At 48.6% G+C, this 23,884-nt stretch overlaps 1 protein-coding gene across 1 annotated transcript in view; it reads right to left on the minus strand.

Moving 5' to 3' along the window:
- The window catches only part of Asic2 (acid sensing ion channel subunit 2), a 1,047,776-nt gene extending 1,026,645 nt beyond the window's left edge, over nucleotides 1-21,131 (minus strand). Inside the window, exon 1 of the mRNA XM_077800931.1 lies at nucleotides 20,577-21,131. Coding sequence (XP_077657057.1) covers nucleotides 20,577-21,131 — 555 coding nt within the window. The remainder of the gene's footprint in view (nucleotides 1-20,576) is intronic.
- Nucleotides 21,132-23,884: the final 2,753 nt, after the last annotated feature.

Consider the following 23,884-nt stretch of genomic DNA (forward strand, 5'->3'; position numbering starts at 1 on the left):
GTGGGCCCAGGGGCAGCCTGGCTCCACCGAGCTGGCTGCAGAGCATCAGTGTGGGCCCCTGAGAGCAGCCCTGGCTCTGGGCTGTGGGACAGAAGCCCAGGAGGCTGACTCCTACATGCATGGCCTCAGGCCAGGGCACCAGAGGTGCCAACCAGCCTGGTGCCCACCTGGCTGGGGAGTCTCTGTAGGGCCTGGCACCAGCAGGTGTAGCAATTCCTGAGAAGCAGCCAATGGAAGGTACAGCTTCCCTGGGCCTCGTGGTTACCTTCTGAGGGTCACCTGCTGTGTGCCAAGTGCTTCTCCTGCAAACCACCCTCATTTGCATCTGAGGACAATTCTGTGACATAGAGGCTTTCCATTCCAGTTTACAGAAAAATTCATGGTTCACAATCAGGGACAAATGCTCTTCAGATGTTGGGCAAGAACTAGAGACAGTAGTCAAAACTCTGGGGAGGGGAGGCTCCTGCCAAAGATACTGCTAACCTACAAGGCACAGGAGAGCCTCCATCGTAAAGAAGTGTCTGTTGCCACATGTCAATCCTCCCGAGGTTGAAAAACCCTGAATCAAGGAAAAGGATTCTCCAGTGCGAGAATCAACTTCCAGGTACTGATTATGTGATTTGGAGGCTGACGCTCTCTCTTTATATCTGCTGTGAAGAGTCCCAGCCACAGGCAAAGACAGGGAAGGATAAATAAGGCCTTCCCTGCTCCCAGCCCACAGAGAGACAGGAGCATCCCCTGTCCTGAAATGCCGTCTTGGAGCTACAGTGCCCCCGTGCAGGACACCAGGAGGCTCCCAGAGTGGCCCTGTTGTTGGCAAAGCTGTGAACTGTGGTCTATTTGTATTTGGAATTTGGGGGGTGTCAGCTCCATCACCCTCCTCCCAGCCCCAGACACAACATCCATCCCTAAGTGGTAACAGCCTGGAGGAACTTTCCAAAGCCCTCTCTCACCAAAACTGGACAGCCACGTAAGGCGAGTCCACAGGGCAAGTTCGCTGGCCTGCTCCTGACCTCAGAGAGAGAACGAGGGTCAAGGACGTGGCACATAGTGAGTGCACAAGGAGGGAAAGAGAGAGAGACAGGGACGTGAGTGCAACCACTGTAGAGATGATACTGGAAAGCAACCCAGGCCACAATGCCCTGGGAGCTTAGAGGTGGATCTCTGTCCTGAGTTGGGTGACAAAATATGGAAAGATCGTAGGTCAACGAGTGACCTGACCACTTTCTCCATGCCAGTTTGCACCACACACCAGCAGCTCTATTCACACTGTCCCCAGGATTAATCAGGTTAGACTGCAGGCAGGAAGTCCTGCTTACGACCACTCTGACCAACAGACAGGTAGCCAGTCAATCAGGGAGGACAACCGAGAATCACACCCCACTCCTTACTCTGAACCCCCACTTCACAACGGGGCAGTACCTCCTGGGGTCCCGGGGGTCCCTATTGTCCATACCCCTTGCTCTGGCAAAATAGAATATCACCCTGAATCTAGAATCCTAATTTTCTGGACAGCTATAGCCAACCCCCAAGAGATTGGTGACTGTGGAGTGAAGTTCCAAGTGTCACAGACTGGCTTGTCAGGCTCCAGACCAAATGGGATGCTTGGCCCAAGATGGAGGCTCTTGCTGCTGGGGAGGTTGGAGAGGCCTTGATTAATGATTCCAAGAACAGAACTTCACAACTTCTCTGGGTTCTGGCCAGCAAACCTCGGCCAACTCTACCCTGGCCGGCCTAAGCCGAGAACCGCCTTGTCTTCTAACCGTGGCCAAGCAATCAACAACAGACCCGCCTGTTGGCAGCTGGACCCCTGAACACAGGAACGTGGCACGCACAGAAGGGGAGCCAGAGGGCAGCCCAGGACCAGGTCTAGGCCAGCATTGCTGACCCTAAGGAGGGGACCAGCCAGCAAACCCAGCCCTGGGTTTTTGCTTCCAGTTCCCCAGGGATCCTAGATCTTCTTGGCAGTACTTTTTAACCTTGGCTGAGCATTAAGATTAACCTGATATGCTTTTAGATGTTTTAAAATTTATTTTAATTAACATAATAATTATACATATTTATGGGATACAGGGTGATATTTTGATGCATGTATAAAATATAGGATAATCAAATCAAAGTAACTAGCATATCCATCACCTCCAACATTAATCATTTCTTTGTATTGGGAACATACAAAATCCTTTCTCCTAGCTATTTGGAAATATATCTAGTGAATTGTTATTAAGAATGGTCACCTTGCTGTACTGATGAACACTAGAACTTATTCTTTCTACAGCTATAATTCTAAACTGTTAACCAACCTCTCCGAATCCTCCTGCTCTCTTACCTCCCCCTTTTCAGCCTCTGGTAACCACTCTTCTACTCTTTACTTCCATGAGATCAATTTTGTTAGTTGATATGAGTGGTATTATGATGTATTTATCTTCCTGTGCTGATACTTCACCTAGCATAATGTCCTCCTGGCTCATCCATGATGCTATCAATTACAGTATTTCATTCTTTTTTATGGCTGAGCAATATTCCATTGTGTATGTGAGCCACACTTTCTTTTTCTGTTAATCTGTGGATGGACGGCTGGATACCCAGACAGCTCTGGAATGGCACTCAGGTCGCCGTGTTTTTTACAGCTTCCCAGGTGATTCCCATGTGGAGGATCACAGACTTAAATCTTCTCACGATGCCTTGATTAACTCTCTGAGCACCTGAGGGTGAAGTTTTTCACCACCTGAAGCACTGTCTACACTCTATGATCAGCAATTCACACCAAGAACTTCAACTCCATAGAGATACGATTAAAAGTTTAAAATCCAATAAAATATTCAAACTTTTGTTTGAATCATCATCATCATCATCATCATCATCATCACCATTATCATGATAAGACAATCAAATAAAAACTATAAAACTATACCTTCACAACTTCTTTCTTATCTAAACAATATGCAAACAGGACGCTGCCAATCATTATGCTAAGGAAAGGGATATAACACTGTGTCATTGTGAACTCTCAAGAGCTCCCTTTTGCATATGATATTCAAACATCTTGGGGCACCTGTCCCTGGCCTATCCCTGCAGCATTATCTTCTGGTCATCTGTCTTCCCAAGCACCCATCAAAATTCCACTCCTCTCTAAGGTCCTACTAAGATGCCACCTTTCCACGAAGTCAACCCAATCCCCCTGGTTGGAGTGATCCACCCCCACCTCTACAACAAGCCCCACACACATACAGATAACTCTTACATGAGAGTTCTAATTAAAATTACTTGCTTCTATATCTTCATCCTTCAGACAATATGAGGTTCTACTGAGGGTGGGGACACCTGTTACATGCATCCCCAATAAAGCAGCTCTCAGGAAATGCAAAAGGAGTAAGTGAATGTGAGAATAAGTCAATGAACAGCAGGTCAAATTCACTACGTGTCTATGCACTTGGTCTTCCACAAGTGAGACCTGAACCCACACTTGCTCTTTGGTTGTGAGATATTTTCCCAGAAAACAGACGGAATTATGTTTTCCCAGGAAGGCAGCTTTAAATCTATCCACTGAAATCATTATTACCTGTGTTCTATGTTAATTCTCTGGGTTCATTAGCATGCATGATAATTAGTGATCCTGGGGGCTCCAGTCAGAAGCAGGCTATGGGGAGGAAATTCCATTTGTGGACTATGCAGCAAGAGATGCAGGGAGGGGACAGCACAAGATGCTGGGGCCTTCTGGGGACAGTCTTGTTTGTGCCACTGGGTGCCTGTCCCCTCTGAGCACCACCCCACTCCACTCCTATCAGTTTCCATTCAGGCTGCTATAATAAAACAACATACACTGGGTGGTTTCCAAACAACAGAAATTTATTTCTCACGGTTCTGGAGACCGGGAAGTCCAAGATCAAGGTGCTGGCAGATTTGGTGACAGGTGAGGGCTTCTTTTTCTAGTTCACAGATGGAGCCTTCTGGCTGGGTTCCATGCGGTAATAGAGACAAGGGATCTCTCATGCCTCCTTTAAAGGGCACTAATCCTGTTTCTGAGGGGCCTAATCACCTCTTGAAAGCCCCCTCCTCATGCCATCACCTTGGGATTAAATTATTATCATGATCATGGATTTCAGGGGGATGAACATTCAGACCCTGTTTGCACCAGTGGTCCCTCTCCCTCCAGACTCCAAGCCAGGGAACAATGGAATTATCCAGTTATCCAAGGCCACCTGGTCTGGAAACAGGAGTAAGTGAAACTGCTCTGGTGCACCATGGATCTCTGTCCCATCCTATTGGAAGCTGCTCTTCATGTCTAGAAAGGCAGAACAGGGAGTGAAGGAGGCGATGGCTCTGAGACCTCGGCAATTCCCTACACCCTTTGTGGCCTGAGTCCCCAGATGAGGGGAATGAAAGCGCCTCCTCCCGGCCATGCTGTCACTGGGAGACGCAATGCACTCAGACCCAGAAAGTGCTTGGAACACCTCCTGGCATGAGGTGGACGCTTAGTGAGTCTTTTGCTCCTGTTATGGATCCAGGTAGTTTAATTAAATAGAATCCATACGTAGAATTCCTTTGCCTTTCCATGACTTCCGGCCCTGCTGGCGAGGGTCAGCCGAAGGGACGCCCTGGGGACACTCTCAAGGCAGCATGAGTACTGGGCTCTTGTCTGGGCGGGGAAGTGAGGGGATGCGAAGGGGCAGTCCAAACAATTAGGATCCTGGTGCCACGTGGTCAGTGTGGTCACAGCTCTGCTCTACCCACCCGAGGGCTGCCACCTCTGCCACAGCCCTGGCCAGGTTCTGGGCTAGAGAAAACCACAGGTGAGAGAGGAAGATATCACAGGATCTGGAAGGAGTCTGTGGTTGCCTTGGCTACAGCTGAGTGGAGTCCTAGGGCCCTTCCCTCCCCCCCTGCCACCTGCAGTCGTTTTCCACCATTGTTCGACTCCTCCTGTGAATGCCTCTCCCTGGGTCCACCTGGATACTCATCACCCCTCAGAGGCCAGCCCGGCGATCCTTACACCAGCTCTATCCTCTGAAAACCGGAAACCAAAGCACAAAAATAAGCATCCATCCTGCCTCCATGGTAGGAAGTGTCGTTGATCCCAGTTGATGAGGGAAAGCTCCTCTTTACCAAAGGACATCAGCTAATACATGCAGAGGGGCTGACGGAATTGGGAAATCACCGTGTCACTAAGCTCTAATGAAATTGCTCATACAGGTTCTAAGAGCAGAGCAAACGGAATATGTACAGGGTGCCACCGTGTCAGCCCACAGACAACGGGAGATGATTTGAGCCTGGGAGATGAAGCAATGAAGACACCCTGCAGTTGCTACCTTAGCTAAATGATCCAAACCAAGAAGAAGAAGGGCCAACCACAGCATGTGTTCTTCCTGGTTGGGTGCAGTGTGGATCGTGCAGCTTCATCCATGGACTCCTCTGGCCAAACACATTCACCTGTGTCTCATCCAGATCTTCTACTTAACTCCCACTTAAGAAATACAGGGGAGGGGGAGCAGGTTATGGGACACTGCAAGGAGAAATCAGATGGATTCATAATGGGGATAATTGTAGGAGAGAACTGGTCGGTTTACTTCCCAAGTCGAGATGGAAAGAAGTCTGAATAGCAGCATTACTCATCATCACCAAAATGTGGAAATAACTCGAGGGTCCCCCAGTTAAAGACTGGATAGATAAAATGTGGTATATCCATACAGTAGAGTACCACTTGGCAACAAAAATCACTAAGATGTTGATACGGGCTAGATACGTGGATAAATCCTGAAAACCTTACGCTAAATGAAAAAAGGCCTGGCAAAGAAGATCACATATTATATGATGGCCTTTGGATGGAATCTCCAGAACAGGCAAATCTATAGAGACAGACAACCGCTTAATGGTTATCTGGGGTTAACAGATGAATCTGGAAGAAATTGGGGGAAGGGAGCGAATACTAATGGGTACGGTCTCTTTTGAGGAGTCATGAAATTGTACTAAAACTCACCCATGGACTCAACACCGTGGAATTGCACACTTTCTATGAGCCAGATGCCTGGCGGGAGAATTTTATCTCGATAAAGCTATTTAAAAAGTAGGTGTGTGTGATCTAGGGAGCGAGCTTTTTTGATCAACTGAAACATAATGCCCGGATGAGACACGTGAATCGGGTTTCTATCTTCCATGGATTCTGAATTTTAGAAGTTTAAAAAAAAAAAAAACTGTGCAAGTGTTTTGGAGATCATTGAGAAAATTTGAAAATTGTTAAGGGAAATCAGTTTGGGTGACAGCCAAAGCTCACATGAGGAGGGATGGAGTGGACAGGAGGCTGCCCAGCAGGGACTGGACCCAGAGGTTGCAGAGCATCTGAGCCAGTAACAATCCTGGGGCCTCGGAGCTTCATTGGAGAGAAGGAAGCAAGCAAGTCAATGAGTAGTTTGAGGAACGTGGGACACGGGTTTCTCACCACTAGAGAAAGGCAGGACCAATATGGAAAGCTGAAAGGTTGGAATAAATACTGTGATGTTAGATGGGTTTGGAGGTGTCCATGCAAATCTTGGACTGGGATGTAGATGTCAATGAGGAGTATGTAACCGTCCCAGCTCTGTCCATTGGCAGGGACTGGGAGCGGTGATGCCCTCGTAAGCCACGGCACATCTAGAACCCAGATCTTGGTTCTGTATAGTGTTTCCCATTAACAGGATCCAGTACTTGCTAGAGAAATAGTTGATTATGAGGCTGAAGAGTAAAAAAGAAAATGCACACGGGTCTTCCAGCTGGGCCGAAATGAACCCAGGTTCACAGAACACAGGGAAATGTCAAAAGGACCAGAGGTCAGCAGGAAGAACTCCCCAAATACGGGCAAATTTGAGTTTCAAGATAAATAATGATGCTAACAAAATAAATGCCACTGAACAAAACAGAAATCTATGCGTCTATATGGATGTAAATAAAGGAATAAAAAAGGAAAAGAGAAAGCTAGGCTCTTCTTTATTTTAGAAAGCTAACTAATGAATGTAGAAGGAATGATGGAATTAGAAAATCACCACTTGGCAAGGATTGTGGCAATAATTCAAGTAGGAAGAAAATCAATGGATGATAAAACTATAAGTTGAGAGAGAGAGGGAGAGGGAGAGAGAGAGAGAGAGAGAGAGACCAGAAATGGAATTTTACATCGTCTCCAAGTATCCCCCAGAAGACAAGTTAACATGGTCAGTATTGGGACACAGGAACTGGGTGCTCCCAGCCAGGATGCAGAAAGAATCCTGTACCAGTTCTATAAAATCTCAGTCCAAAATTCATGGCCCGGGTCTAAGCAAGAAGAAACACGGAACAAACACAAACTGAAAATCATTGTGTAAAACAATTGATGTTGAATCATAAAAAAAAAAAAATGAAATACAATAAAATAAATATCATCAAGGAGAAACTGAGAAACGGTGTCAGAGTAAAGGGAAACTGACAACCAGTGCAAGGAGAGACCTGGATGGGAATCTTTGCCCATAAAGGACACAATGGGACCAACCCTGGGAGAAGGAGAGGCAGGAATTCTTCAGTCTTGTTTTGCAACATTTGTGTTTGAAATTTTTACAAAATTTCTTAAAAGAAAGATAAAAATCAGAAAAAAAAATAGTACAACTATCTCCTTTGAAAAGATTTTCAGAGCCCACTCTCTGCTGCCTCTGGACCTTGTGCAAATTTTGGTTGTTTAGTGTAAAGTAATTTATTTGTTTACTGCTTGGCCTTTGCACTAGACTGTGAGCCTCTTCAGTCCCTGGACTAGACATTATTCATTTCAATTTCTCCGGAGTCCAGCACAATGCCCAGAACGTAGGAAGCACTCAGTGGCTGTTTGTTGAGTCAATGAATCAATGTACCCAGACACTCAGAACCCCCCCCACACCACCACCACCACCAGACTGGCTGGCAGATCCCTGCACTGGCTGAGAGGTGGTGATATTCCTCCAGACACTCAGCTGAAATACGCCTTCTACAAACCAGAGTGCATCTGCCTGTCTTGCAGCAATGGGCCATGGGTCCTGGAACAGTGTCCTGCTTCACAGGCTCCAAGGGGCAGTGTTCTTGCCTCATTGCTGCGGGTGGGCACAGTGGACCCTGTTTGTTTAATCCCAGCCCCCCCGTGGCAGCCATGACAGCATAGCGCTCTCACTGGTGATTCATGTGAATGTCAGTCGACTCCCAGAGGCTTGCAGCCATAATTCAACATTTGTTAATAGCCACTTAAAATGTCCCTGAAAGAGCTAACCGGCCCAGGGGATGGAAGGTATTCTGCTAGAAAAAATCATTCCAGGAAGGCAGAAGTGTTGGCCCCAACTTTAGAAGACACAGCTACTTCCACTCCATGGGGACACTTTTATTTCTTGTTCTCCATGAGAAGAGGGACAGGATCTTTCAGGGACACTTGGGAGAAAGCAGAAAACTGAAATCTCCTAGAGTCATAGTAGACATGCTTTGTGGATCCCCTTCCCAGTGACTCCTGAGAGCTCCCTCAGTCAGGAGAGGAAGGGAAAAAACACACAAGAAATTTCCTAGCTCAAAGATCACAAAGGAGAGGATAGGAAAATATAATACTGCATGGGAAGTCAAAAAATTTGTGTGTAAGAGGAGATGGGGCGCAAGGGAAGGGTAAGAAGAAACAGGTTGAGGCCAACTGTGCTGCAGAATTCACAGATTATTTAATTCTCCCCCAATCTAATTAAATAATTTGTCCAAGGTAGTATATAATCATAGGGTCATCCACGTAGTTTATGAATTGATGGTCTCACTCCAGAGCACCAGATCTTAACCCACTACCTCCTGAACAGCTGTCCACAACAGCACACTGGGGATGGATATTTAAAATCAATCACCTATTCAAAAGCAGAAGATGAAGCTCTCCACGCCAAACTCTTGACATGTGTGGTTCCTTAAACCAGTGTGTTCCTAGTGAATTTATCATTTCTGCCACCCAGAGTCAGATATAAAACTGGGAAGTGGAGGCAGAAAGAGCTAGCAGGGTAGGATCCCATGTACATCTGGAAATTGATGCTCATTTTTTTAATGGGAGACCCCTGAGCCCAGAGCTGTCAACTCAGAGAAATATCACCCCATTAAATCCTGGCAAAAGGAGACTTCTCCAATGCCTCAGACTTCCTAAGGAGAATGTGGTGGAACTACCTGGCCCTCTACCTGGGTGGTCTTGGGTAAGGAGACATCAAAGGATTGAGTCCAGAGTGGTAGGGGGTGGAAGGTCAGGAGTTCCACAGGCAGGTGTCTGACTCCTGGAGAGGTGGTGCTGGGATATGCAGAAATCAAGGCTGCAGGATCCGATCCCTAGCTTCCCCTTAAAAGGGAACATTTAATCATGAAGTTGATACACAGTGTCCGGGCTGTGCTCCCAGAGAAGCCAGCTGCGACAGACATATGTGCCATCACCTTTGATGACCTGCATATTCATCAAAGGAAAAGGACTGGGCTCTGCCACTTTGAGAATCAGAGACATTGGTGGCATCTGTGATGCTCATTCTCCTCTAAGGCTGAAACCATAGCTGTCTGGTTCTAGGAAGCTAGAATAGCATGTTGCAGCCTCAAACTCCTCATTTGACCTTCAGCCATGGAGACCAGAGGCTGCCTTTCCCTTCTCTCTGTGAACTTACACAGGACAAGGAATGCAGGTGACAGCCAGAAGGGTGCATGAACAGCTGAGCTCCATAGCTGGGACTTTCCTTCACTTTATTGAGCTCCAGAAGTTTCCATGCTCATGGATCCTATTGAGGAGGATACCAATAAGTTGAGGAACCTTGGGCTTTACCTTTTGAGCTAAGACTGCTCAAATCATCTCTAGATTTTTCCATGAAAAAAAAAGAGCTATATATTCCATGGACTATTATGAAGACCAAATGAGTGATTCCATTTGAGAGCTTAGAACAGTGTTCAAGATACTCAGAAACTGTTAGCAGTCCTTATAGGTTTTGTAAACTATGCAATTTGGATAAAATGGAAGCAACTGTATTTTTTTTTACATCCTCTGGGTATTTTCTGTAGCATGTGCTCAACCATAATACCCATAGTTGGGTCCCTGGCTTGATCCAAGCCTCATTCCCCACACTTTCTTGGGATTTCTCCATGCAACACTATCAATATGGATTTCCAACCAAAATCCTCTTGTTCCTGAAACCCCTGCTGCTATGTTTATTGACAACATATTTTAGTACTAATAAAAATCACCACCATCACCACCCAATGAAGAGCTGACATTCTGCATCTGGCCAATGACTGAAGTTGTATTTATGTTATCCTATTCAATCACTATCAACAATCCTATTTCAGTATTATTATTATTTAATAGCTGAGAAAAAAAATGAGTCCTGGCGGAGTTAAGTAATTTGCACAAGGTCTCTCAAACCTGGAACCCAGACCTGCGTGGCACTAAATCACATGATTGTACCTGGAGGCTAAGACACCTCATTATGTCATTATCTCAGGTGCCAGAGCCCCTTCATCCTTCCAACACTTGCCATGCTCCCCTGGCCTAGATGGCTTAGTTTTCTGTCACCAGTGCTCCTCGGCAGGATGTTCTCTTTGCCATATTAGCCTCTTCCCCAGCTCCTGTACCTGAGTTTGTCTTTAGCTCCACCAATCCACAGACCCCAGTCCCCTAGCGATGCACACGGAACCCAGTCACGCCCAACCACAGCCTGGTGTTTTTCTTAAAAGGTCAGAACTAGCCTTCAGAATTGATGACCAATTCCTCTGGGAACTGCCTCTCAAGGGGGAGGCATGGGTCCTTTAACAGCCACTTGGATCCCTGACTCGGTTCTTTCCAATGCCATCCATCGATGGCCCTTACCTCTGACCTCAACTATCTATTCAGGAAGGAAATAAATCAATCCCTTGGAAGTCACTTTGGAAGCCCTTAAATCCCACGCCTTACCTGACTTCGATCCGTGTGTGCAGCACTGCCCATCAGCCATCCCTCCGCCACAGCTAGAGCTCCTGGGGGAGCCTCAGGGGCCTCTGAACTCTCAGAACAACTCCTTCCATCAGCGGATACCCACCCACTGGGGCTAGCTCGGCCCTCTGGCCTCACACCGAGAGAGAGCCCCATTCCTCCTCTCTCTGATTGCTTTCTGAGTGTTTGGAGACAGCCATCACGCTGCCCGCAAGTCGCCCTCTTCATGTTTCAGCCTAAACAATCTGCGCCCTTCCGTGCACTCCTCATCACTCATGGTCCCTGTGACACACGAGGCGCCTCACCCCTGGTCAGCATCCATCTCTCACTGCCTCCTGCATTATAGATGGGCACAGGCCACAGCCGACAGCACAGGCAGAGGCTGCCTCCTTGGGGCTGCAGCCAGGCTGGTGTACATCCAGGAAGAAATGGCAGTGAAGGCAGGCAGGAGGGCGGGAAAGGGACGATTCCAGGGAAAGCCGACTTGGAAATAACGAGAAAACAGGTGCTGGTAAAGGTGTGAGCTGGGGTGTGAGCAGATGGGTGCCCAGAGCAGCTGGCACACAGGCATGGCTCGGCTTCTTAGGAAGGGCTGTCTTAGGGTTAAAAAAAAATTAAAAACTGCTAAGAAGAGCAAACCAGCAACACCTAGAGTGGTGAATCCTGATCAGAGAAATTATTATTGGGGTTACGCAAAATCTTCTTTGGGAATATCAAAGGCTCCAAGTTGAAGGCATCGATCTAGAAAGCCTATGTTAAAAAAAAAAAAAATCAACCCAGGTATTTCTTTCTTTCTAAGCTGGATTGTGTCTCTTACACTGAGGCTGTTCTCCATACTACCAACAGATGGAGAAGCCAAAAGTAATGGACACAAGTCCAGTTCCCTAAGCGAGCCTGGGAGTCTGTGTCTTATAGAGGTGGCTTATTGATGGAGTTCTCTCCCTACAAGGCCCTAAGACAAGGAGGGGAAGGGGAGAGGGCTGGGTAAGCAGGGATGTGCTTTCGGGAGAAGTCTAGATCATGCTGATCCTACAGGAAGCTCTGGAGTGTAAGGTGCACCCCAGTGAGTTGCTCCTTGAGGCATTTCATACTCCTGAGTTAGGCACTGGCCACTGGCCACCTGCAGGTGGCGGGGAGGTGCATAACTTCCCACGCATCTCTAGCAGATGCAGCACCAGTGTGTGAAGGGCAAGCCAGCCAGGAGAAAGGGGCAGATGTGAGCTGTTGGGGGGTGCTGTACCCCAGGAGGATGTCAGGGTGTTGATACAGATCAACTGTGCCTCGCACAGATGCCCTTGCTACTTTACACACGTAAGACCTGGAGCAGATTCCTGTTCACACTCACTGCACTGAGGGGACCCAAACTTTCAATCAGAGCCATGAACTACAGGGCCAACACTCAAGGGTTCATGGACGAGGCTCTGAGAGTCAAATCTGATGTCTCACATAGCCCACCACAGTGTATCTAGGGGTTTCTGCTTCCTCTATATAGTTCTATCTAAATAAAATAATACCAACAAATAAATGGGTAAATATATCTACTTTAAAAATAACATCAGCTCCCTCCTCCCTGCCCCAAAGTAAGTAAAAGTTTTAGTTTCAGTGAACAAACATGGGATCTGAAAATAAATTTTAGTCACATTCTATTTCATGAGAGTTGTACAGTTGGCAAGTCCTTGGAAACACCTAGCTCAGCCTGCTCATTTTACACAAGAGGAAACTGAGGCCCGTGGAGGCTAATTACCTTGCCGAAGGTTGTGCAAATCAATCAGCGGAGGTCAATAAATCCACAAATACATTCCTTTTCCGTTACATGTTTAATTTCTTCGGAGTATAAATTTCAATGGCCGCTGAATTAATCAATAGAGAAAGCACCTAAATCATCGGGAAAAATAAGTACTAGAAGATGGAAAGATGCTTTAGCATCCAAATAATGACACTTTGGGGTATGTTGTGCCCACATAAAGCCTGGCGTGATAAACAGGCTTCTAGCAGAGGCTTCAGATTTATCAAATAATGACTGTGATGTATTTCGGAGCGTGGGAAGCAGCCGTTCTGCGGTAACCACTGAGTCCCGTCTGTATGGGCTGGTTATGCACCCAACACATGGGAGAAGGGTGATCTATGGAATTTCAAATTTGCAGGTGGGATACAGGCCATTAGTTTCATGTTCTGAGAGATCATGGGTCAAATCATCAGGCTGCTCAAGTTTGATATTTCAATCTAGTTCCGCCAAACACAAAAATACAGAAGTCAGGGAGCACACAGAAAGACTCCGGATGCCTCTAGACTCAGGGGTTGCTCTGATGGACGGATTGGGATGCTGGGTACTGTGAAATATGGGCTACTCTACAAAGCACCACCTCTAAGAGCAACCCTAGTGCTAAAAGCTACCAATTCAAGTCTTTGAGAGATTACTTGGAGGGAGGGACAGATCACATCTCAGTTCTTGCCTTATAAATCAGTAACACACTAGATTTACTTTACAGATTTTTTTTTTCCTTTTCATTAAGGGAAGGACTCTCTATAGAAAGAAAGAGGGAAGCACTGTAGGGAGGGGGAAAGGAACCAGTTCCCAAGGCAATAGGCTCCTCTTCCATCCGCTGTTCTGGAGATCTGAGCATTTTCAAGCTAAGAGGCACAGACATAGATTTACCCAATGACAACTGGGCATTAGCTCTGAGCCTGAGTAAGAGCTTCAGCTTGTCTTTCCAAGCAGATGGGGTGAGTCATCAAAATAATCAGCTCCCAATCACAGCCTTAACCCTACATCATATCAGAAAGATGAAATATTACTTCCAGAGAGGCACACAGCCTAAGACTTTACATGTCAGAAGATCCTAACCAGAGGCTGGCTTCATGAAAAATTTGCCCAGCTTACCAAATGTTACCTCTCCAAAGGCATGTCCAAGGCTCCCAAGCCTACAGAGCTTCCCAGGGTGGGAGAAATCATCTCATTTGCATCTCTTGTATCTTTGACCAATTTTGACACAGAGCCTCGAGGGATTTCACAGGTCAGGGAGAGCCAGGGTTTCCACCCAGACACTGAAGCTGGCAGTGTGGATGGTCATGTTCTACCCTCACCAAGGAGCAGGGTTGGGCCTCAGTCAGGAGGTGGAACTTAGTGTGAAGGAACACATCTCTGCCGCATCCTAGCAAATATTCAAAATATAGTGGGCCCAAGATGGCTTTGGATAAACCCGGAGTTCTACTATCCATAAAGTGCCGTCAAAGGAGAATAATTGAGTTCTGACCTGAAGATCAAGGAATTTCCTCACACCCAGGAAACCAACCAGATGACTCCCATAAAAGACAGCAAACTGGTACTGATTGGGTGTGTACCATACAGCAGATGTGGTACCAGACAGACAGATGGTGTGATCCCAACCCCAGGAACACACCCACATGCCCACACCATGTCGCAGAACGGCTATCCCAAAGTGCCAAAATAATTCATGTGATTGTATTGAAATTGCTATTTTAGGCAATTTTCTTCCTGATGTATTATTTTCCATAGTTTCCAAATTTCTTCCAATAATCATGGATGGCTTCTACGATAAGAAGTATATAATCAAAACAATGACAAGTGTAGGAAAAACCATCCCAATGCAGGTTGAATCCCAGGTACCTATGCTGAACAGGGAGGCCGAAAGAAGATTATGTCACTTCCCCCCACATTCAAAAAACTCCAAGCCCACTGGACAGAAACTCTGAAGATACATTTTGAGAGCTATATGCTATACAGTCTAGGGCCTAAGAATCCACAAATGAGTAAGACATCATATCTTGCAGAGATGGAGAGGAGAAAAACTATCAGTGATTAACAATAAGATATTACTCACACCTGTTAGCATGACTCTTGTCAAAGAGACAAAAGATCACAAGTGCGGGTGAGCATGTGGAGAAAAGGAACATTGCACACTGTTGGTAGAAATGTAAATTAGTACAATCATCATGGAAAACAACATGGAGCTATCTCAAGAAATTAAAGTTAGAACTATCATGTGGTCCAGCAACCCTACTACTGGTTATATAGCCAAAGGAAAGTAAGAATGGAGGTATGTTGGAGACAACACTGCTCCTGTATTTGTTTCAGCGCTATTCACCATAGCCATCAGCCTAAGTGCCCATTGACAGAAAAATGGATAATAAAATGTGGTATATATGCAAAATGGAATACTACTTAGCCATAAAAATGAAAGAACTCTGTCTTTCCACAATACGGAGAAACCTGAAGGTCACTGTGCCTAGCGAAATAAGCCAGGCACAAAAAGTCAAATATTGCATGATTACACATGTAGAATCTAAAAGAAGGGAAGAAAAAGAATTCTAAATGAAGCCAGGCATGATGGCACATGCCTGTAATTCCAGCTCAGGAGGCTGAGGCAGGAGGATTGCGACTTCAAAGCCAGCCACAGCAATGTTGAGGCATTAAGCAACTCAATGAGGCCTTGTCTCTAAATAAAACACAAAATAGGGCTGGGCATGTGGCTCAGTGGTCAAGTGCCCCCGAGTTCAATCCATAATACAAAAAAAAATATGTAAATGAATCTCAAGGTTAAACTGTGCTTACCAGAAGCTGGGGTGGATAGGTGAAGGAACTGGAGAAATGGTATTGATCAAAGAAGACAAAATTTTAAGGAAATTAAGTTCACGAAATGTATGGTACATCCTAGTGTCTAAAGTAAGTAACAATATATTGTATACTTGAAGATTTCTAAAAGAATAGATTTCATGTGTTCTTACCACGCACACACATAAAAAGCTAAGTACGTATGGTAATGCATATGTTAAGTAGCTTGATTTAGCCATTCCACAAGGTACGTATCTCAAAACATCATGCTGGACACCATGATCCATACAATTTTTACCTGTGAATTAAAAAAAAATAAATCCAAAGAGTACCAGTGGTTTAAAAACTCAGCAAGTAAATTAAGTCATCTCTAAGGTCCCTTTTAGCCCAAACACTTCACATTTCTGATGGCAGCAAAAGGCATAATGACGGCGCTAACAGAGAAGTAAACCAAATGCTGTTTAGAAGACAGAAGAAGAGATTAATTTAGATTATGGTAATGGGAAGGCATGGGCAATGGATTTTAAAAGATAAGCAGTGTTGACATAAATAGACCTGGAGAGAGGACACAAAAGGTAAAGAAACAGAGCAAGAAAGGCAAATTCTGGGTCAACTCAGGGAACAAAAAGTATATGGAGTTTCGGTTATTGAACTGTTTCCTGGGTATTTGCTGCGGGCAGTTCCCATACTTGACTCGGTATGAGGAGTCTGTGCTGAATGAGACCAGCTGCATCTGGAGGGGCTGGAAATACACTGTGGCTCCAGCATGCCAAGGACCCCATCTGCATTGACCATTACTGCTCAGTAGATACCAGTGTCCATCAAAAAATGACCATGCGTGACCAACACAACACACGGTGACCCAGGCTGTACACATGGTGCTTCCATCACCCCACCCCCGTCAGAGGTTGGGGCAGGAACAAGCTTCCTGGAGGTGAGTTTGGGAACGTGAGATGGAAAATGGAAGCCAAGACGGAGGGGTGCTGAGAACGGATGGGAAGGCAGGCACTGAGCAACGTGTAAGGAGAACCAAGAATCTCCAAAACACAGCCTGCGCTCTGAAGCTGCTGTTGAAGTCACCGTTGGAATTCCAGCTCAGATCTGTCCCAAAAGCCCTAAAGCCCATATTCTCACATACAAACTGTGGGAGTACCACAGTAAGAATCAGACCACATTAGCTATGGACCCATCTGGCCTCCTGCAAGAACCCAAGACATGATCGTAAACCTTTGCCCCCAACATCTCTATTGTGTTACGTGGTACCCGTTAATAGGATCCATACAGTGCCTCCAAGAAGATCTCAGAGGGTAAAACTAAGAAACTAAGATCTCTTTTGGTAAAACTAAGAAACACCTTTCCTAATTAAATTTCAAGGGCCAGTACAAACGCAACTTCAGAAATCAGGATAAAAGTGAAAAATAAAGTGTCCTTTGCATTCCTGGAGTTGGAGTCAGATGAGCCCCAGTGTGATGAGTAAGGGAACAGCACAAAGGAGTCCCGTGCTAGTCATCACCAGTGGGGTTGCCACCGTCAGCAACAGTTAGCTAGGGAACCCCACCCCCACCCCCAGGGAGGCAGGGCTCTAACCCAGGGCTCCAGACAGAGCAGCAGCCGCCCCTCCCTCCACAGTGTCATTGGTGGGCATTTCTCATCAATCTCACTCCTGCACACAAGGCACGCAGCAGGACAGCAAGGACCCTCCACAGATACTGACGAGGACCCTGCCTTATGTGGCTGGAAAATGCACTAAAGGACTTTCACAAGTCCTGCCTCACCTGCCCCATCCTTTCAACCCTCCGTGGGTAAGAAAGCCACAGATCACCATCACATGTTAGGTGAGCAAGAGGAGCCCGGACAGGAAGAGAGCTACAACCAGGGGAAAGGAACTCATAATGCGGTTGGGCTTCAAACCTGCCTTGCTAAGGTAAGCTAGAGCGGACCTGGGGAGGCCAGGTGGTCTTGAACTCAGATCCTCCAACATCCTCACGAGCAACACCGCTGCTATCCAGCTCCCTGCTGTCCCTTCCTTCCCCTCCAGGTCAGTGGGAGCCATCTCCTATGAATAGGTCACCCTGAAATCAAAGCCTTCTTCTGCTTTGATTTCTGCACTTTCCCAGGGAGGAGAAGTGCATGCCTGCCTGAAGTCAGATTGCCCCAAATGACGGCTAAGAGAGTACCTGCACGCCCATGGAGAACACCTGTTTATGTGACAGTCAGGCATTCCACACCTGGCTTCCTGGGGACATTTAGTCTCTACAAACAGCCTCCTCTCACTCTGCTAGAATCATGGCTCATTCACTAATTAAAGGGTATTACGCACTTCACTGCACACCAGCTAAGGACTTGGAATAAGGAAGCTTATGCTAAGGCATTAGCCCTGGAGAGGCCATGAAGGACACTTTATAGAAAAAGAAATACAGAAAAAAAGCCACTCACCTGTGTCGGCCCCTCCCCCACAGCAAGCTTCTCTAATACTTTAGTCTCAGCACTTAGAGAAAGAGCGTAGTGCAATCCCAAGCAGAGCCCAGAAGCAAGCCAAGTGGAGAGGGATGCACAGCAAAGGCAGAGAGGCTGGCGAGCTGGCTTCTTCCAGAACCACCTGCCCAAGCCCTCAGCTTTCTCAGAGCCCAAGAATAAACATCCCTAGGCCCGGGGCCCAAAGGACACAGGGAGTCCCAGCATCGGTCAAGAGGGTTCCCACTCAAGCATTGTGCTCCCTCTAGTAGAGGCTCGGCATGGCCACTTGCTGTGACCACCTGGTGAAGAGGACAGCCTTCCAAGGTCCATTCTAGCTTTCCTGGAGCAGGTGACCTTTGTGATATCCCTGAGCACCTGGAGGAGCAGCACTGTGGTTCACCCCCTTATCAAGGCTGGGGACAGTCATACATAGAGGGTCAGTCCAAGGACAGGCACCCGAACAGTCTTGAACCTGATGAGAATGGCAGATGATAACACACCACCCATCAAGTAATAAACCTCATCCACAGGCACCTTCACTATTTTGGAGACATGCCAGAGAGGCCAAAGACAGGTAAGGCTTTAAGGTCTGATCTTTAGCTTCATGGGACCCCAGAAGCTCAAATGATGAACCAAGTGCAAGGGAGCAGCCCGAGGTCACAACAACCTTTACTTCCAAATGGAACTTGGACGTGAATACAGAAGAAGCCTCCAGGTGGATGCAAAATCACAAGGATTCTTAAGGACTGTGTCCAGGGCCTGCTGCCCAGGACTGTCTGTCTGCTGTCTGTGTGTTCCATGTGTGCACAGGCAGACAGAGGAACAGCTGAGTGTGTTTCCAAGATGCATGGTACAGTGTTGAAGCTGAGCGTTGCCAGGCACTAGAAAGCATGGGGTGGAACAGAGTGACGGTATCAGCCTCCAAGAAAGAGGCATTTCCTCCTCTCTCCCCAAGGCACCTAAGACATCATTTGTGTGTGACATGTTTTAGGATCCTGCTAGCACCATTTAAAGGGGCTGGTCCCTTCCTCCAGCTTAGACTGGCTTCCTCTTTAGCAAACACCATGGCTGGCTTTGCTGTGCTTTTCCTCAGAATGTGTTAAAGGCATAATACAAAACGGCTCCTCCAGGAAACAGAGCTCTAGCACATGAGCTGTGAGAGGCGATGCCCCTGGCACTCTGGGCTTCTCCAGAATCAGAGACAGCCAACAGCAAGCACAGAGGTCGCAGGCAGAGGCTGGCTATAGAATAAGACGAACTCAGAGCAAGAGGCAGGTGAATCTGGGAGGGGGCTGGGAAGAAGCACCACAGAAATGTAGGGAAGGTCTTAAGGAGGCAGAGGACCCCAAATAAGTGCAGATGACACCGTCCGGTCCCTTGGCAATTGCTGCACCTGCCATCCCAAACTTGTTGTAATTGCATGTTGGCTCAAGGCTCTGAGACTCAAAGGCTTTCATTTCTCCCCAAAGCGGTCATGGGGAAAGCAGCTACATTGGACTTCAGGAGGGTCCCACCGCCCCTGATGCCCTAGACTTGCTGGGCAATTGGCAGTTGCCGTCTGACCTACTATATACCAAGTTGTGCCTGGCAGCTCACTAACTGGGCCAAGAACCTGGTAGCAACAATAGCTCTCCTCCCATCCTTCCACCTCAGCCCCCTCCGACAAGCCCATCCTGAATGGGAGCCACATTCTCCTCTGTGTTTCCTCTTTCCTCAGTTCCACACTCCCCTCAGGGCTTCCCGATCCCACAGCTGCTCACCCCCTCCCCAAACCCTCCTCCTGCACCCACGTTGTGAAGCAATTATGCACAGAAAAAAAAAAAAAAAAAAACAAGCCTTTGAGTTTCAAACTAAAGCTCCCAGGCAAGCCAGCCACCGGACGCCTCACCCTCCCAGGAATCTCGGTGCCCACCCTGCTCACATGCCTCCACCAGACCCTCCCCTCTGCCCCGGCTCTCTGGACTGCTCCTTGCTTCAGCCTGCCAGCAGACCAGATGGAGGCCCCGGGGGCCAGCCTCTCCTCTCTCTCTGAACCCACACAAGATAAAGAAGCAAAGAGCCTCCACACCTTGCACCATCACCTGCTCCAGCAAGCCACCAAAGCCCTGGAGCCATCCATGCTGCCTGGGGCCCCACACCCCCTTCTCTGACAGCTTTAGCTCCAGCCCAGCCCACAGGATGCAGTGCCTGATGCCACTTCCGAGCAGAGAGAGAGAGAGAGAGAGAGAGAGAGAGAGAGAGAGAGAGGATGCCACCTCGTCAATGACAAGCTGTTCCAATCACACGGCTCGGACACCAAGCGCCCCGGACAACAACGGACTACCCAGGCCTCCTCCCTCTGGTTGGGAGGAAGCCAGCTCAGCACGTCTGAGGAAGTGACCCCATGGTAAGCCCCTCTGTCACCCTCCATGTCTGAACTGACCAAGTGCTCTACCCCCGCAGGTAGCCTTTTCTACAACCAGCTCCAACAACTCTCACCAACAACTCTCTTGGCCTTCGGCTGAAGCTCTGCTCTCTCTCCTGCTCCCAAGCACAGGGAGACTCTCCCAAATACTCAGAAGACCACCGGCGCACCACTCTTCCAGAGGACCAAACGCAAGAGTGAGCTGAAAACCAAGTACTCACTGTGGTGAAGTCTTGGTGGCTACACTCTTGCCCCTTGAACTTGCAGTAGAGCATCATATCCTTTAGGTCATGGCCCACGCGATGCAGAAACTCCAGCATGCTGAACTGCTTGGGTTTGTAGTGTTTGAAGTTGGCCTTCTGCCGCAGGGCCTCCAGCACTGTGGGGTCAGCCAGATGCGGGTCAGGGATCTGCAGGTTGACATCCAGCAGGGCCAGCAGCTCCCCGGCATGGTACAGGTCATTGGTGGTGAGCCTGGAAAACCGGAAGCCATTGAGGTTGCAGAGGGTTACAGCAGGGAAGACCAGGCTTTGGGCCACCACCTCATCCACCTTGGTGACGTGTTGATAGGAGAAGTAGTAGGACACTCTCTCCGAGCTCTCCACCAGCAGCAGGCCCAGGGAGCCCACGAAGGCCACTGCCCAGAGCACCCTCCGGATGGTCAGTGGCCCATACACGAAGATGTGGCGGATGCCGTGCAGAGTGGAGGTGTTGGCGAAGATCTGGATGCTGGAAGGTTGCAGGCTGCCCTCGCTGGGGCTCTCCTTGAGGTCCATCGGGACCCTGTGCAGTTCTGCAACTGGCTTCAGGTTGATCAGATTACAGGAAAAGAGTTCCCCAGTCCTCGGGTTCTGCCTAAACCTTGACGTTCCAAGGGAGAGAACGCCAGGCAAGCATCAGGCCAGACGCTGGGAGTTTATGCTGAGAGCCCCGCCGCACGCTGACAAGGGGTGAGTGTTTATATAAAACCCATTCAAACTCTAGCTCCTGATTTTTTCCAGGCGATAAGGAGGGCTGGTTTTATTTAGGGAGACACCAAGGTGATGTGGAAGGGATGTGGGTGGGAAGGGAGCGCTTAGCCAATGGAAATAAAGTCCTCCCCCCTACACACGCCACTAGAGACAAGATTAAAAGCGAGAGCGAGGGAGAAAAATGCTTAAAACAAGTCGCTGAGCAGCTCGGAGCCTGTTAACCAGCGCCCGATGCCCCGTGTTAACCATCCTGGGGGGATGTCAGGGCAGCGGCTCTGATGCACTGCGGTCGGGCACAGCTTCCGAGCCACCGCCGCCACCGCCGCGGCCGCCGCCGCGCTCCGCTCCTCTCCCCGAGATGTTTTGGACTCCGGATGCCGTTTCTCGCCGCCGGCCTCCGTCCCTCCTCTCCTCCTTCCCCTAGGCCCCCTTTTTTGGGCAGAATTCCAAAACGCCAGCGGCCACGGCTAGCGCCTCCGGGGAGAAGGCCAGCGCGCCACCTCCGAGGGGCAAGGACCCGGAGACTGGGGACCGCGGCGGCGTGGGGCTCGGACCTGGGCTCCATGGTACCCCGCCTCCCAGGGGCGACGGGAGACCGGCGGGCGCTGCGATCCTGCCTCCCTCCGCCCGCCTCCCGCTCGGCTGCTACCGGAGAAGGGCAAGGGCGGGGCGGGGCCGAAGGGCTGGTGGGGGCTGGGGACCTGCAGAAAGTTTCTTTTTCGCTTTTTTTTTTTTTTTTTTCAGAAGGAGCTTCCGGGGCCGGCTGGGGGGGGGGGGGGCTCCTCCCCGAGGTGGACAACCCCATCCCGGGAGTGGGAACTTGACACCCTGCCCCCACCGGTGGGTCGCGGGGAGGCAGTTGGTGAGCCAGGCATGGGGTGCAGCAGCATTCCTCTGCACCACTGTGGGCTCCCAGATCAGACCCAGCCTGGGTCAGAAGGGAGAGGCTGGAAATGGGGAAGAAGGGAGCTATCTACAGACTCAGTGCCTCTGCTGCGCCCCCGGCACGGGGAGGACACTCCAGGGGAGCAGTGAGGAGCCCCTCCCCATCGGGAAAAGCCAGAGTGCCCCCTTGGAGCCCCTGAGAAAGAGCAACAAGTAGCCCCACCCCCACAGGGCTCTCAGGAGTTTCTGTGTTAGATTTAAAAAAAAAAAAAAAAAGACAGCTGGGTGCCAGGTAGGGCTGGCTGCACTTGTTCCATTTGGAGAGTGTGTGTGTGTGTGTGTGTGTGTGTGTGTGTGTGTGTGTGTGTGTCCTGCTCCAGGATTTGCCAGATGGAAGCACAGCTGGAGCTATAGGTGGGAGACAAGGATGGGGCTTTCCCTGCCTGCTTACCTCCTTTCCCTGAAAATCCCCTGGAAATCAGCCCCTTGTGGGGAGGAGGTGCAGCTTGTCAGCTTGCCCCATGCAGAGGATCAGATGACATCAAATGACAGGAACCTACTGAATCAATGATGCTGAAATCCCACCATCCCACCAGGAGGAAAGGAGCAGAGTTTGAGTGGCCAACAGGAGTCAAAGCTGAGGCCAGGCCAGGTGCCTTGGGGGGCCAGCCTGGCGTCTCTAGGGCATGCCAGGCTCCCATCGCAAGCCTTGGGGGGGGGTGGAGAAGGCAGCTCAGATCATGTCCCTCTAGGTTGGTATCCACTCTGAAGTATTTCTCTATCTCCTCTGACCTTCTCCTGAGAACAGTGTCCCAGTGCACTCTGAGGCAACATGTGGTATGACCTCAGTGGCTTATTGATCCTGGGAGCTCACAGAGCAGAAACAAATAGGTGCAAGTGATGAAAGCGGATCAGCTTCCTGCATTGGCTCACCTGAGGGCCCAGGCCCAGGCTGCAGGCCTGCCTCCATAGGACACGGGCTTTAAAACTATGATTTGGGTCAGGGCCTGTGTGAGGTTGTCATAGCATCTGATCTGTCTTCCCAACTATCTTCTCAGGGATATGCTGCTGTTTTTACTGCTGTTGTACAGATGAGGAAACTGAGGCTCACAGAAGAAAGTGCTGTATCTAAGTTAAACAGCTGGTAATGCTAGAGCTGGGACCTGAACTCCAGGCATGCTTGTTTCCAAAATGCAGGTGCAAATGTTTCTTTCCAAATTTAGGAAGTGAGGAGGCTTCTTTCTTCTTTGTTTTTCTTCTCTTACTTTTTTTTTTTTCCTTTCAGTATTGGGGATTGAACCTTCCAGGGGTACTGAGCTACACACCAACCTTTTTAATTTTTTTATTTTGAGTCTCGCTAAATTGCCCAGACTAGCTTCAAACTCGAAATCCTCCTGCTTCAAACTCCTGAGTAGCAGGTGTATGTCCTTGGAGCAGCTCAGGGGAGCCAGTGTTTCTGCATTCTATTCCCACCTCCCATTCCACGCCTCCACCCCTACACCTGGGTCTCTCTCTATATATTGTTCTTCACACTATAAAGCAGCCCTAAGCCTTCTGTCTAGTAAGACACATCCTTCTTGTCCACATCTTCACAGAGAGAGGCCCCCTCGTGCAGGAAGACTTCCATGATTACTCTCCAGTCTTTGGCTCACCCACCTATGTACTAAGTGTGT

The sequence above is a fragment of the Urocitellus parryii genome, chromosome 7 (genome assembly GCF_045843805.1).
Source record: "Urocitellus parryii isolate mUroPar1 chromosome 7, mUroPar1.hap1, whole genome shotgun sequence".
NCBI classification, from domain to species: domain Eukaryota; kingdom Metazoa; phylum Chordata; class Mammalia; order Rodentia; family Sciuridae; genus Urocitellus; species Urocitellus parryii.